We start from the raw sequence: 15590 nt of genomic DNA on the forward strand, positions 1-15590 counted from the left end.
CCCCCTGCCCCTTGAAAGGACTTTTGCTGGACTTTGGGCTGTCCTCTAGCGCTGGGAGCGCTGGCATTGCCTCTTAGCGCTTGGAAGCGCTTGCAGATTCCTCCTAGCGCCTGGGAGCGCTTTATTTCGTCCTAGCGCTGGGAGCGCTGTGGTTTGTGCCCCCCTAGCGCTTGAGAGCGCTTGATTTTGACCAGCAGCGCCTGGGAGCGCTTCTGTAAGGCAGGTGCCCACCCTGCACTTCGCGGCTCGAGCGGCTGCCCACGCCGCATATTTGTTTGATTTATTGATCTACGAGGGAGCCCACTCCTCGGATCATCTGGGAAGCCGCCTGCCTGCCTAGAAGCGAGCCGCCGCGCTGCCCGCGGCGACCCGGAAGTCCCGCCTCCCTACCCCCAGGGCCGCGCTGCCATTGGCGGCCCCAGAGGAAGTCAGGCGGATTGCCACCTGACGAGGCCAGGCGGGAGACTGAGGAAGCAGCCGGCGCGTCATAGCCCGGCCGCGCTGGGATTGGCCCAGGCGGTCGAGCCCCCCCTGCCGCGTCATTGGAGGAGCGGAGGGACAAGAGACGAGAGGAAAGGAGCCCCGCCGTCCAGGAAGAGTCCTGGACCTTCGAGGCCCCGGAGGCGAAGTGTGGAGAAGCCCCCGAGGAGCGGGAGCTCTCGCGGAGGAGCCGCCGCCCGGGAGTGAGAAGCCCAGCAGCCGGTGAGGGAGAGAGGCGCGAGGTCGCGCACCCTCTCCCCCCCCCCTGCCTCTACTCGAGCGGCCCCACTTGACAGCGGGCCGCTCCCCCAGGGCGTACCTTGCGTCACGAGTCCCCCAGAGGGGGGGACTCACCCCAGAAGCGCCCCACTTGCTCGAGGGTCCCCCGTGAGGGGCCCCCACAGCCCAGCGAGGCTGCACCCTTGTTGTTGGAGCCCAGAGAGGGGTCCAAGGTGGCATTTGTTTGTTGGCGCCACGAGGTTCCAGGCGCTAATTGTGGAGGAGCCCAGAGAGGCTCCTGGGGGCCATTTGTTCTTTGAGCCAGAGAGGCTCTGAGGGGGCATTTCCTTGCTTTTCGAGCCCAGAGAGGCTCATTGCCCATTCTTGTGAAGAGCCTGAGAGAGGCTCAGGGCACCAGTTCTTGTCCAGGAGCCCAGAGAGGCTCCGCAGTGCCACAGTGGTGGTTCTTGAGCCCAGAGAGGCTCCAACTTTGCCCTAACTTTCCCTGCACCAGTTGCCCAGCACTTTGTGGGCAACTGCTACGTTTAGGCCCTGACATTGGGACACAGGGACAGTCACAGGTGGTGACTTACGTGAGTTTGGCGCAATTGTACTTTCTATGCACCTCTGAATGTATTGTTTATGCGTCATGTGCCTTTACACCTCTGAATGAATGTTATGCATTGCATCATGTGTTTTCCTCTTACACCCCTACAGGTATTGTAATACATAGGTGGTTGTTTTCTCCCTAGTACAGGTGGTGCTAGTGAGATCCTGGTTACCAGTAATTACTGGTTGTGCGCTCCATTGTTATATTGTGTGCTATTTTGTGCTAAAGTAATTTTACTTTCTGAAAGTGCTACTTCTGATTCCTGACAGTGGTCCAGGTGGCCCTGTCTTGTAAATATCCCCTTGTAAATTCTGCCCGTGCCTCTGGCACATTGTAAAGTGTGTGTTTTATCTAATGTGTTTTGGTGTAATACAAAGGCTATTTTTATATAACCTTGTGTGGAGTTTCCTTTGTGGTGGGCCTTTGGTTGTTGTTGCTGGGGTGCATGCGCAAATACTTAGCCTACATCGCCTCCAAGTTTAGCCTGGCTGCTCGCGCCACGTTACCTAGAGGGTGAGTAGGGGTTATCTTGGCGTGTAACTCCCTTGCCCTGACTTGGGGGTGGTGGTCTCTGACTGACTTTGGCGAAAGCCCTGGCCAGCCGGGGATCCCATTTCCAACAACTACAAACAGTGAAACATTTTGTTTTGTTAGTCGTCTTACATGAAGGTCATGGCGTCTCTAATAGGAATGCTGTGTTGGTTATACCTGGTCACAGAAATGCAAAAACAATTGTGGCGAGTTCTTGCCAAAATAGAAAAGGAGGTCCATGAAATATGGAATTATGAGCATGCAACTATGGCAATAAGAATTATTTCCTGGGTTCCTTTTAAAAACAACAAAATCGGTTAAAGTGTACGGTACTTCGGCACAAAGAAGCACCAACGTAGAGCAAGCACCCGCAACGACCACGACAACGCTGACAATTCCGGGAGACCAATCCCAACTCAGTGTTACCCCAGTACCACCAGCGGCACAGCAAATAGCCCTAATAAAAAAACAGATTCGGAAGGGCAGGAAAGAAGGTGCTCCAGGTCCAATGGCATTCCGCCAGCCCTTTTCAAGGAGAAAGACACAGAATGGGCCACCATATTACAACCTTTATTCACAGAAGTCAGGCTCCTAAACACAATCCCGGATTCCTGGAGAGGGTCGACGATTGTCCCCATACACAAAAAGGGAGACAAAACGGTCCCTGATAACTACCGTCTAATAGCTCTCCTTGACAACGAGGCCAGATACTTCGCTGGAACAATCCTAGAGGAGATCGTGACATGGGCGGACTCAAAGCAGATTATTCCATGGAATCAGACGGGTTTCCGGAAAAAAACCGGAACAACAACCAACATCCTGGCTATCTCGCTGATAATGGACGGAGCTAAAATAAAAAAACTGCCGCTGCACCTGTGCTATATCAATTTTAGTGCAGCCTTCGATAATATTGAGAGAGGCATGCTGTGGCGGAAACTTGCACAATGGGGCATACCTCAACCGCTTCTAAACATGCTGAAGTTACTCCATTATGACACCTGGGTGCAGGTGAAGCTGGGAAATGGGACCCATCTGTCCTCCAGAGTCTGCACGACTACAGGGTTAAAACAAGGGTGTGTGCTGGCCCCAACTTTGTTTAAGCTATTTATGGCAGACTTATCAGGCCGACTTGATACATCCAACTCCCACTCTCCGAGGCTGGGAGGAAAAACCCTATGTAATTTATTATACGTATATGACGTGGTACTTCTTAGCCACACACATATTGGCCTCCAGAATTTGCTGCTCGAAATGCACAGCTACGCAATGGAAAATAACTTAAAAATCAATCTAAGTAAAACGCGTACAATGTCGATCAACACCAGGAACAAACATCAGAAGTCCTGGACTCTGGGTGGCCAAAAAATAGAGTCTTCATGCGAATACAAATACTTGGGCCTTATCTTCGACACCGACGGCTCATTCATTCGGCAGATGGAGGAAACTAAAAGAAGAGGGGCCTTGATCGCCATCACATTGAAAAATCTAGCAAACCAACTATCAAAGCCAACCTTGACACCATATTTAAAAGTCATCCAGGCTAAACTGCTCCCCTCAATTTCTTATGGCAGCGAGGCATTACGAGGAAGAGACTCTAGGAACTTAGATAACATCCAGGTAAAAGCATATAGAACTCTGTTCTCACTTCCGTCTTACACCTCGCCTGCCCAAATAAGGCTGGAGTTTGGCCTAAAAAAACAAGACCTTGCAAGACAAGGAGCCTACATTATCTGCTGCCACAAACTCCGCTCTGCTTCCAATGACACTTTAAACGCGATGCTGTGGCAAGACATACAAAGCAGGGATGTATCTCAGGCACGCTCCTACTTGAAGGTATGAAAGAACAATTCCCAACAGGTATTATGCGAAGACAATTTCAAATATGTATGCCATAGGCATTACAGAAGGAACAGAGACAAGGAGTCAGTTGATTTAGGAAAAGGTAGTATTATTCACCAAGGAATAGAAATTTTCATATGCAATTACAGTTAAGACAGCACTGTAAAGACCGGATCTTATGACAACCCAGTGACACTTGGTGCAAGGTGCTATGTACAATTGGTGAAGTGAGCGTGCAAGTGTTTTAAGAACAGCATTGGCGGCGCATTAAACAAAGTATAAACATCAATCCAGGGCTCCAAAAAACAAGTTACAATCACTTGGAAAAACAATTATTTCTTCAGGAGCACTAGGCGTGATATGCGTCATGTAATTCAAGCTGTATAGTCGACGGCGTTTCGATCCCCATTAGTCGGGATCGTCATCATGCTGTGGCAAGACATACAAAGCAGGGATGTATCTCAGGCACGCTCCTACTTGAAGGTAGCATTGGGTGCTGTCAAGGCTTCCGCACTCTGGGCAATCCAACTGGGGCACAATCCGTTTAAAAAAGCGGTTTGGAAAAATGTAAAAACTCTTTCCCTAATAGAGGACAAGGCCGCTTTTGCTAAAAGAAACCATGCGTGGATGACATTAAACACGTATAAATTCCTGACACCACAACTTTACTTCAGCCAGGGCTATCCCAAAACCATCAAACTGAAGTTTCTGAAATACAGATTAGGGATCCTGCCCAGCAGAGAGCATCAACCACCATGGCTCAGGAGTAATGGTCAGGAAGTCTGTCCGCTCTGAAACCTAGCAACTGGAGACATACTCCACATGACCTGTCTCTGCGAAGAGCTTCACAAGTCCGCCGACAGCTATTAAGGGACAAGCTCAAGCGGATAGGGACCATCACACGCGCAGGCATTCTGTGCTTGCATGCTTGAACCCTGCGAATACAAAACTGAATTGTAGATACGTTAAGTTTTTGACCACGATAGAGCAAAGACTACCAAATCTACAACTTGCAGCTAGCATGGGTTCTGGCACCTAGCTGACGAAATTTGGGCTACAAACGCCGGCCGGGCTCAGGGAACTCTGCTAGACAATTATTCTCGGTCCCTCACCGCATGGACTTTGATAAGGACAATTACACAGACTATTCTCACCATATTTTATGACATTGTTTTAAATGCACCGATTGTATTGGTTTTAATTAACTATACAAAATAAAATGTATCTTATCTTATCTTATCTCGTGCAGAATGAATATTACAGGGATAGGGAGTTAACATTGTGTGCCACAAACCCTTCTCCGGGAAGGTCAATAGGACGTGCACTATATTAAACCTAGATCTAGTAAGAATTATCTGTGGTACACATTTGACACAGAAATAAGATATGGGTTTATCATACTAGCTGTCAATATGGCAGTGTAAGTAGGCATTGTGGATTTAATTATCTCGTTTTCAGTCTGACCTCACTACATTTTTCTTAGAATAGGAATTTAGTTTTACAAAGTGTCTATTTAGAGCTAAAAAAAGTTCCTTGCAAAAGGGCTAGGACTTCAGGGCTAAGTTTCTATCTTCTTTGTGGGAAGGTTAGGTTGCAGTCTGTGACTTTGTAAAATTTATTTTATCTCCACTTGCTGCAATTTTACAGCATTCTTGTTTACACTCAATTTCCTTAGCTTTCTTGTTAAGATGTTGGTTTTCCTAGCCCCTCCCATTTTCATTTGCCCACTGGCGCATTTGTTATTTTGGTGTGCATTGGTAGAAAGACGCATTAAATATCTTTGAGATATTAAAAGTGCTGCCAACCTGCAAATGATTGTTCCAGTCTGTTTCATTATCCTTTATCATTCAAATTGTAATTCTTGCTTCCCTTAGAGAGCTGGTTACTCACTTCAGGAACTCTTTCACCTTTCCCGGAGCCAAGTGATACAACAGAGAGCTCTCGCGCTACAGGTGCTGGGCCGCATTGTCCAAAAGGTGAGTCATTAGAATATTTGCTTTATGCCCTTCAGTCCAGCCCTGTCTTTCTAGTTCCCTGCTCATTTCTACTCTTGTCCCTACTCTTGCTTTTTGCAAGTTGCTGGCCCTTTTCTTTTATTCAAATATTTCAACACTGTTCTTGCTAGGATCTAACCAATAGTAGATAGGAAGAAATACTAGATCTACCATATCAAAAGTGGTGCTCCTAAGTAAATATTGGACATGGGGTGTCCATATATGTGTATGCTTTTACTTGTAGAATCCCTATACTAAGGTGAAGTGAAGGTATTTCGAAAAGACAGCATTACCAGAAACAAACATACGTTTGTTTCAAAGCAAGTTGACCACTGTATTTTGTTAGTCATTGTTATCTGTTATGTATAAATAACAACAATAGGCTGGTGAACTTGCATATGCAGTCCACCCAGTAGGCACAGCACATTAATCAATAAAAACATCATTTTAAGTAAAATTATAAAACTGGTAAATTTATGGTGAAGTGTAGTGTTACTAGCTTCTAATTCGATTATGTGATTGAACACTGCAGATTTCACACGTTTTCAATTGTATAATTCTCTAGAGGTACTAGGTAGCTAGAGGTTGGCTTTGTTAGGGCTGAGCCATCAGGCAATTACGTCATATTGACCTTCAGCTCCATAATCACATTCAAATACTGGGAAAATGGATCCTAGAGGATAACTAGACACTCTCAAAGAGTGTTTGCCATGCTACAGCACACCCCACCAAGGGCCAAAAACAGTTCAAAAAGATCACTGCAGCACTCTGAGATCCTCACTTGCTTCTTGTGTCTTTCCACACACATTATTTTAAAGACCTGCTGCATCTCATATAAAGCAGTTATTGAAGGCACCACTTTGTACTTGCCTTCCAAGATCAAACCTATGGAAGGTTATGAAAGATGCACAGTACCCGTATAATGATCAGGAACCGCAAGCAGGAGAAGTTAGTACTTCAACCCATCAGCTGCTATCCCTGAGAATATAAACCTCCATCCCTTTGGACATCCAGCAAACTTCCTCCCTCCTCTGCTTCTGAAAAGAACATAATCTTTATGATGCACTGTTATGTTTCATATAGGTAACCAATATAGACTCGGGTAGTCACCTACCCATTCACCTATATTCTCCCCTACCATTACACTACATAACTGTTCTTGAGACAGACCTTTTGCCCAGTTATGATCCTACTTGCAGGACGTAGGGTTTTCCCTGAAATCTAGCCTCATCCATTATGCATGAGGATTCTTGGAAACTCAGCAGGACTACCATCTCCCACATAACTATGTATAAGGGTCGTTCCTTCCATCTTCCTAAGTCCGACATGACACAGCTAGGTAGGACCCCTGAGGGTACCACTTTGGGTATATAAGCACCATATCTTGCTGAAGTAGTCAAAGAAGAAAAGGACTTCCATGCCGACAAACTGACTCTAGACGTTGAGGTTCCTGCACGCAGACACTCCAGCTCGCAGTGGTCTGACATCCCTTGCGGGGTGTCCATCTCGAGACCAAGACGGGGTTCCACAGTCTCTCACGTCAGGTAATGGGGTTGACTTTATCCTAGAGGGATTCTTGGCTTTACACCTTGGCTTTACCTACATACATGCTAAGTACACTTGGGTACATCTAGTTAGGGTAGGAGTACGCATTCACTACTGTCATGTATTTTATATACTTGCCTTTATTCATTGTTTTAGCACAGTGGTAGAAAAGCACAGTGGTAGAAATCTACCATCCTTTTACTCTGTTAGGGCTTCTAATCATTTATATATGTTTCTGTCTAATGGTTGTTTCAGCACACCTATTTTACACTAGAAAGATGCTGGTTCAATAAATGCTTATTGAAAAACGTCTCCACCGTTTATTCCTTGTATCTCTCTGAGACAAAGTGAGCACGATTGACTGAGCGAAAAGTATCGCACTGTTCCCACATTACTTGAGGGTTCACGGTTGTCATGTTTGATAGTTGCCAAGAACTATTCTCTCCTTGGTAAGTGGGGTTTCCAGTGGCACTGTGAACTAGCTGGTAACGGCTAACATACTCGGTAGGGGTGTCTAGAATCAGCCTGGACACCAGTCCTACAGTTTATGTTGTCTAAACGAGCAGATCCTATATAGGTTTATAGGAACTGCACAACAGCATCTCTTGCTGCTTAATTCTCCAGTAGCCAGCTACCTGAATAACCTCTCCTGGTGCACAACCTGCTCCTGACCCAGTCTTGCTGATCGATTTATAATGTTCCTCTCCTTTTGTACTTCCACCTCTTCACACTCCCCAGTGATCCCCTGCTTACCCCACCCCATCTCCTCCCTACTCCCAATGCCCAGGCCTACATACAAACATTCAGAGGTGTCAAAGTGTGTCACTGTTATTGGGAGACCTGGATTATACATATTTACGTATAGTAATATCACAATATATTTGTTAGATCGTTTTTGAACAAAAGCACCAATAAATAGTCTTGACTGGTCAGGTAGCCAGAGCATACCTAGGCCAGGTCTGATAATCATCTTCACCCTAGGCCTTGAGACCTTGATCTTGACCATTAACCTCGACTTCAGTGAATGGTACGGGACTAAGGGCCAGATGTACAAAAATCTAGAATTGAGATTTCCCAATTGCAATTATTACTCAATCGCAATTAGGAAATCACAGTTTCTTTAAATAGTTATTTCTAGTAGGTGGCAAATTAACCTAACTTGTGAATATTAATGAGGTAGGTTACAATGTACAAACCATTCGGAATCACGGCTGGGATCGCAAACCAGCACTGAAAATTACATCCGACTGGCCCCCGGGGGGGGGGAAAGGTGGGTAGGGCGTGGCGGTAGGACATATTTGCCAGTGCTGCCGCACTGCTACTGCGCTTTTGTTACAAGGGGCCAATTTTGCAGCACCGGCCCCCAGCCGCCGCAACATTTGTTTTTATATTGCAGCAAACCAATCAGAGCGCTGCCACTGGGGCAAGGTGTCCGGAAGGAAGTAAAAGCCAAACAGAAAGCTCTATTTTTTAAATTGTGTTCACAGAATTCTCAAGAGAGTCCCTTAAACCCAGTCGTCCAGATATACAAATATTTTTTAACCTTAATTTCTCAAACTACTGAATGGATAAACACCAAATCACAAAAAAGCATCCCTTCTGGGCAATGATCTAGCTTCCTGCCAATTTTAGCGTAATTCAGTTGAACTGTTTTGGCTCTAGCAGGTTTAAAAAATTCCTATTGAAATTGCATGGTGATTTTGCGTTTTGGTACCCTCTCGTTTTCTCAGAAACTTTCTAGAGAGTTGCTGAGCAACAATGAGCACTTTTAAAAAAAGGTTTTGGGAAAATTCTACAAAAGGGGTCAGTTGTTCGCAAACCAAAAAAAAGACATTTTCTATGGCAACACCATCCTACAAAACTACTCAGTGGCCACCACCATGGGCAGGGTTGTTTATATATTGTATTGCGTCCTTCACTTATCACTAAGCTGCCTCTTGAGCACCTTAACTGAGGCAGAGGTCCTACTTTTGATTCCATATTAAGAGTGCTGGCATAACAATTCCAGGTGGTTAAATAGCTTGCTGAATTGTTAGTATTATAGTGTATGCAGTTGCCTTTCATGTGACAGTAATTGCTATTCTCTTAAGCTTTGTGAGTACCGACTAGTGTGTGGGGAGTTACTTTATTTTCTTTGTGTCCCTTCTCTTGCACTTCAAATGTCCTGTCCTTTTTTTAGGCTAAGAATGGAGAGTTTGGCTCATCTCTGAAGGGCAGTGTCCTGCGCCTGCTGCTGGATGCAGGGTTTCTCTTCCTGCTCAGATTCTCCCTGGATGACACAGCAGAGAGTGTCATTGCAGGCTCTGTACAGGCTATCTGGGCCCTGCTCGTATCTCTGGATGATGAGGTATGGAACACAGCCTACTGGAGCATGAAGGCATTTGACGGGTTCTGTGTATTGACTTAACAGTATTTTTAAGTGTAATATTTCAAAGTCTGTGCTTATTAAAGTGCAGATGGTGTTATATCAGTGCCTTCAATCATGTCAGGATTTGCTTCCCTCCTATAGGAATACTTGGATATGACTTTCTCGTGGTATCAGGGCATGATGGTTTTTCCATTCCTTCCAAATAAAGACGAGGAGGAAGATGAAGATGATGAAGAGGATGAGGTGATCACAAAGAGTGCTGTAGAGGAGAAAGAGAGAAAAAAAGAAAAGGAAGAAAGCAAGCCAGATCCTGATGTGGCCCGCTATGATGTCATAAAGGTAAATCTTAATAGCATATGTACTGATGGCAAAGCCATTTATTGACCTGTCACTCTCACGAAAACGTCTGATCATTAGTTGTAAAATTGCTGTAATCTGAGTATCACAATGTGAGATTAGATACTGACAATTATTCCATAGATACTTGGCTCCAACTACAGAGGTGTTTGCAGAATAAAGTTTGACTCCTTCCGAAATATAGCTGTGTTTCTCAAAAATGTTGAGAGGAGCAGAGATGACACAGGGCCGGATAACACATTTCGGTGTCAGTTTTCACGATAGACCAGGAACTCAACCGGGAAGGGAGGTGATATACAGTCCAAAGGGCACAGATTTAATACCGAACAGTGATGTCTTACAATTGCCTCCTGCCTCATGTCCCTATGTGCTAATCTTAGCGGGAGTTCCTGTCCTAAGAAAAAATCAGAAAGAGACATGGAATAACTGAAGGAACAAGACAGTTGACTGACTAACGAAATGTAAACAATTTAATCCATTAAAAATCGAGGAGATTGTTATGGTCTGTAGGGTAGGGTGGGTGGGAGAATCAAAGAAAAGTATAAATGGCGATTGTGTGGTGATAAACTTTAGACGCCCCAGATGCTAAGAGATATATTAGATACTAAAGAGGAGACTTCATCTAGGTATACTGGCGTATGTGTTCTCTCATTGGGCTATTTCTATAGACCGATGACCATAAAAAACGCCAATGGTATAGATACCCTGGTTTTCAAAAAGATTCGAGGGATTGTCATCTCTAGATGAACTAGATTGACAACAACAGTCTCTTTATCATAGAGTGGATGTTGAGGCTAACCCTGAGATGAATGAATTTATGGTTCATCCACTGGTTACAGAGACAAATAGAGTAGAAGGTCTGCAGTGTGTTTTATTGATGGCAGAGATGAATGAACCCATAAACTTGGAGGGAGTGGAGACCGCCCTGAGTTCACAAGCTTCCCGCATTGAGACGCCTTTGGAAATGCCAATAGGGAGCCATGTAACAATGTTACTGAACGGAGACATTGGAAAAGGGTTATTGTCAAGTATAGAGTTGAGTAGGGATCTGGTAGTACACCTCATCTCATGGAATATAGCTGGATAAAAAGGAACTTAAAGGACATGGCTTGGAATGAATATATAGAGCAGAGTGACATCTCTCTCTTACAGGAGACTAGGTCATTCAAAACCCCTCATAGAGTGGGTTTCAAAACATTTAGTGTGGGTGCCAGTCCCATCAGTAAGAGGTAAGCCATCAGGGGGCTTGGTAATATGGACAAGGATTTCCTTGGATATCGATATAATCCAATTAAATATACAATCGCAAGATATGATGGGTCTAAAATTGGTCTCACGTGACGGTGACGTTTTATATGTGACTAATATCTATAACAGACCAAGTCCTGCTAACAAAGAATCAGTAGTTATAGATCAGCTTGATTCCTTGTTAGATTCACTAGGGCCCAAAACGAGGGTAATAATTGGTGGCGACTTTAATCTCAATTATTAACCGGTATTGGGTTTTGGTAACCTCCTTGAGGACGAAGATATGGCACATAATATTCCTGCCATAGAAAGTGACAATGAAGTAAGGTGTACCGTGGCAGTGGCCCAGATTCTGAAACTTACAATTGGTCATAACCTGAGAGCATGTAATGGTTGTCTGCCTTCGGATAGACCGAATGCATGCACATTTCCTAGAGGTAGCACTCAGAGCCACATAGATTATATATTGGTGACAATAGAGTTTTGGCCATACGCCCTTGATTTAAAAATAGATTCCCGAACAGAGAGTGACCATCGCCCTTTATGGCTGGTATTATAACCAAAGTTTTTTCTTCGCACTCAAGAGGGTAAGAAAGACACTGGTATAATTGAAGACGATATTATAATAAGTAACAATCGTCGAGCTGTGAAGTGGCCGCATATCCTAGGGAACCCTCAATCTATGACAAGCATCTACACTATTTTTGCAGATACTATTACATTATTTTTATGCCAACCATTAGATAATTTTCCAATACTAGATTTACACACAACCATGGTAGATGCTCTAACCCCGGTTCTTAGCAAAATACCTAAGGAAGGAAATGCAGGAACCAACTACCGAAATGACTTTGGAAATCCCTGGTATAATAAAGATTGCCGGGTACCCAAGAAGGAACTTTTCCAGGCAATAAAAAGTAATAGCCCAACTGCAATAAGGGAAAAAAGATATAAGTATAAGCGAGCCCTGGAAAAAGCAAAGAAAATATGGGATGATGATATTTGGTCAGGCTTAATTAGTGCGGCTAAATGCAAGGACCAGTCCGGTTTTTGGAACCTGATAGCTAAATGGAACAAAACAGGAAGGTCACCAAAAGATCTATTTCTTGAAGAAAATACATGGGTTGTACATTTTTCTGGCCTCTATTCAGGAACAATGAAGTGCAATTTGAGATAACCAAAGATATGGAGACTGCTGCTAAGGCTGCTAATTTGCACTTTAGTTTACAAGAAACAATATTGGCAATTGATACAGTAAAATCAGGGAAGGCCCCCGGTCCTGATAAAATCCCCGGAGACTTAATAAAACATGATATTGAAATCTGTGGACCATACATAAATCATCTTTGCAATGCAATAGTTAAGTTCGTACCAATACCTGAAACATGGAAAGGGGCAGAGATTTAACAATTTTTAAAAAGGGTAATCGGCATGATCCAGTGATTTATCGCCCTATTAGTTTGATTGACATCACACAGAAAAATGTTGCTAGCTATATTTTATGTAGATTAACGGAGTGGATTGAAGAGGCCAAACTACTGTCGAGATACCAAGCTGGGTTTAGGAAAAAAACTAGTACAATTGATCAAGTGTTTAGATTTATGTGCATATGTTGGAAGTACATAAATATAAGGAAAGGCAGTTTGTACATTGCCTTCGTGGATTTAAAGGCAGCATTCGACTTGGTACCCTGGAACAGGTTGTGGGACTCATTGAAATGTTTAGGAGTACCAGTCGAATTGCATGTACAGATAATAAGGCTCCATGATGGAAACTTTGCTAAAGTAAGATGGGGGCCCAGGGGAGAACTTACAAAGGCAATACCAGTGAGAAGGGGAGTACGCCAAGGGTGCGTGTTGGCACTCACTCGGTTTTCTCTTTATGTAAATGATATTCCCCAACACCTGGAAGGTTGCAAAAATTATTCACCTAAGCTGGGAGGCGAAGTAGTGCCAGCATTATTGTTTGCTGATGATACTATTTTAATCTCGCAAACCCCTAGGGGACTGCAATGTTTAATGGATTCCTTTTATTTGTACTGCAATGAGAAAGGCCTTGAAATAAATTCCACCAAAACTAAATACATGTCAATAAACACACATAGATCCTTTAAAAGGAATTTAACGTTAAACGACCAGAGATTGGAATATGTGCAAAGTTTTAATTATATAGGCATCACATTGGATACAAACCTGACCTGGAAGTCACAATTGGGACAAAATAGTATCATTTTGGTTCAAAACTCAACCCCCATTTTGAAGAAGCATGGGCAAGTATCTCTAAAGTGGTGTCCCCAGCCTTAGAGGTTTTCAAATTTAAAGCTCAATCAGCGGCCCTATATGGAGCGTAAATTTGGGGGCCACATTGTAAAAATAATTTTGAATTGGGAGAAAACAAACTTCTTTCGGAAGCAGTTAAGTCTTCCAAAGAGGACACCTTTGATTCCAGTTGTTTTAGATCTTAATATTAAACGAACAGATAACCATGCCTTATTACGTCCCCTCTTATTCTGGGTGAGGGTTCGATCAACACCAGATTTATTAAATTATAAAGAAGGTCTTGAGGAGATTATGGAAATGGATTGAGCCAAGGATATTCCATGGCTCAGACACGTGGCACTATGGATGAAGAAAATAGGCCTGTCTCATTTTTTGGGATGAGCCATCCCAGTTGACCGCAGCGTGTAGGAATGTGTTAAAATCATCCTTCTGGGCCCGTATTAATAGTAATGTGTTACATAGTTCTGGTATAAGAACATTAACATCAAGATTCCTTCTTTTTAAAGATATAGCACATTTTGAACCATTTCTAGATGAGGTACGACCCCCAATAGCAAAATCTTTGTTTCTGAAATTCAGATATGGGGTCCTGGAGACAAATGCTAATAAATCTAGATGGGGCAATAACCACGACGCTAGTAGTTGTGCATGGTGCACGCTATGTACAAAAGAGTCCAGGGAAGACGACCTACATATATTATTTTTCTGTCCCTCATATATTGCCCCCAGGAAAAGATGGATACAACCTGTCTGTAAAAATGTAAATGTTAGACACTGTAGAGGCAGAACGCATATTAAAGACCAATACGGCACAATTGGTTGTTTTTTGTGTAAGCAGATTTCTATTCAATGTGAATATCATAAGAGCTAAAACTGGATTGAAATTGTAATTGTTAAGAATTCTAGCTAACTTTTTTGATTTAATGACTCTTGCACTGTTTTAATATATGGTCACTCATTGATGAATTTTGATTTGGTAAATGCTCCACTCTCAGTGATGATATTAATCAAATTTTGCTAGAAGCTGTATACAATACATTTAAGGTTCGGAGACCTATAAATTTTAAACACGGTATTTAAAAAAAAAGCCTAGCTTTTATATATTCTTAAATGTTTTTTGTATTTATTGAGGTAACTAAGTTTTTAATCTTACATGTTTTGTGGATCATGAAGATGTACCCAAATGCCCCCCATGTGTAGCAACATTAATTGTTGAAAGTTTTGATGAATGAGAAGTTTTAACATGTATCTTTTATGGTTGGAATTAACCGAAATAAATATTTTGAAATGAAATGAAATATTGACAATTATTCCATAGATACTTGGCTCGAACTACAAAGGTGTTTGCAGAATAAAGTTTGACTCCTACCTGAATATAGCTGTGTTTCTCAAAAATGTCATCCTCATACTGTGATGACTGCTGAATAGTTCCATATGAGTGAAGGAAAATCCTACAATGCTTTTCAAGCCAGTACTTTGTGAGTTTATTAGCTATTTGTAAAAAATTGAAGAATTATTTATGTAAAAAAACTGCATTGGGATTTAGGTGTGCCGCTTTGTCCCATAATTTCCCATGACAGCCATAAATTCTCTGTTCTTTTGTCTTTGCTAGGCCAGAGAATGTTCCATATATGTGGATGTTTTGGCATTAAAATATAGTGCAAACATAGCGGTTGCGTAAGGGGGTGTTGTATATTCAAGGTAGGATTTACATCTTCAAATTACACTATGGCATTTCAGCTGTATACAATTTGGGCATGAATAGGTTAATTAATTTGCCCAGAATCACACATTTTCAGTCAGGCGCTGAGCCAGGTTCAAAACAACGTTTATTTTATTGTCAATATACCGTAAGCCTTCAACTCTAAGGGGTCCTTATGGCGAGCTACTCAGGCGCAGTGATATCCAAAGATCTTCAGTGAAGCATTTTATATCTTGGTTCTCTATGCACAGTACGCATGATTTTCAAAGTTCAGGTTACAGGCATTGTTCATGCACACTCAAGAGAAGGCAACGACCTTCTTCACAAAGGAGCATGTGACACCTCCATCTACAAAATTATAAGGGGATGTCTGTACCACTTGCAACCACCTGGCTGTTCTGAAAAAATGATGAGGCAC

The 15590-nt window shown here is 43.0% G+C and overlaps 1 protein-coding gene across 2 annotated transcripts in view; it reads left to right on the forward strand.

Moving 5' to 3' along the window:
- RPAP1 (RNA polymerase II associated protein 1) overlaps window positions 1-15590 on the forward strand; it is a 334836-nt gene that overhangs the window by 146056 nt on the left and 173190 nt on the right. For both annotated transcript variants that reach the window (XM_078659654.1, XM_078659653.1), the window contains exons 10-12: window positions 5554-5655; window positions 9398-9565; window positions 9728-9925. In XM_078659654.1, coding sequence (XP_078515780.1) covers window positions 5554-5655; window positions 9398-9565; window positions 9728-9925 — 468 coding nt within the window. The remainder of the gene's footprint in view (window positions 1-5553; window positions 5656-9397; window positions 9566-9727; window positions 9926-15590) is intronic.

The sequence above is a fragment of the Lissotriton helveticus genome, chromosome 9 (assembly GCF_964261635.1).
Source record: "Lissotriton helveticus chromosome 9, aLisHel1.1, whole genome shotgun sequence".
Classification (NCBI taxonomy): domain Eukaryota; kingdom Metazoa; phylum Chordata; class Amphibia; order Caudata; family Salamandridae; genus Lissotriton; species Lissotriton helveticus.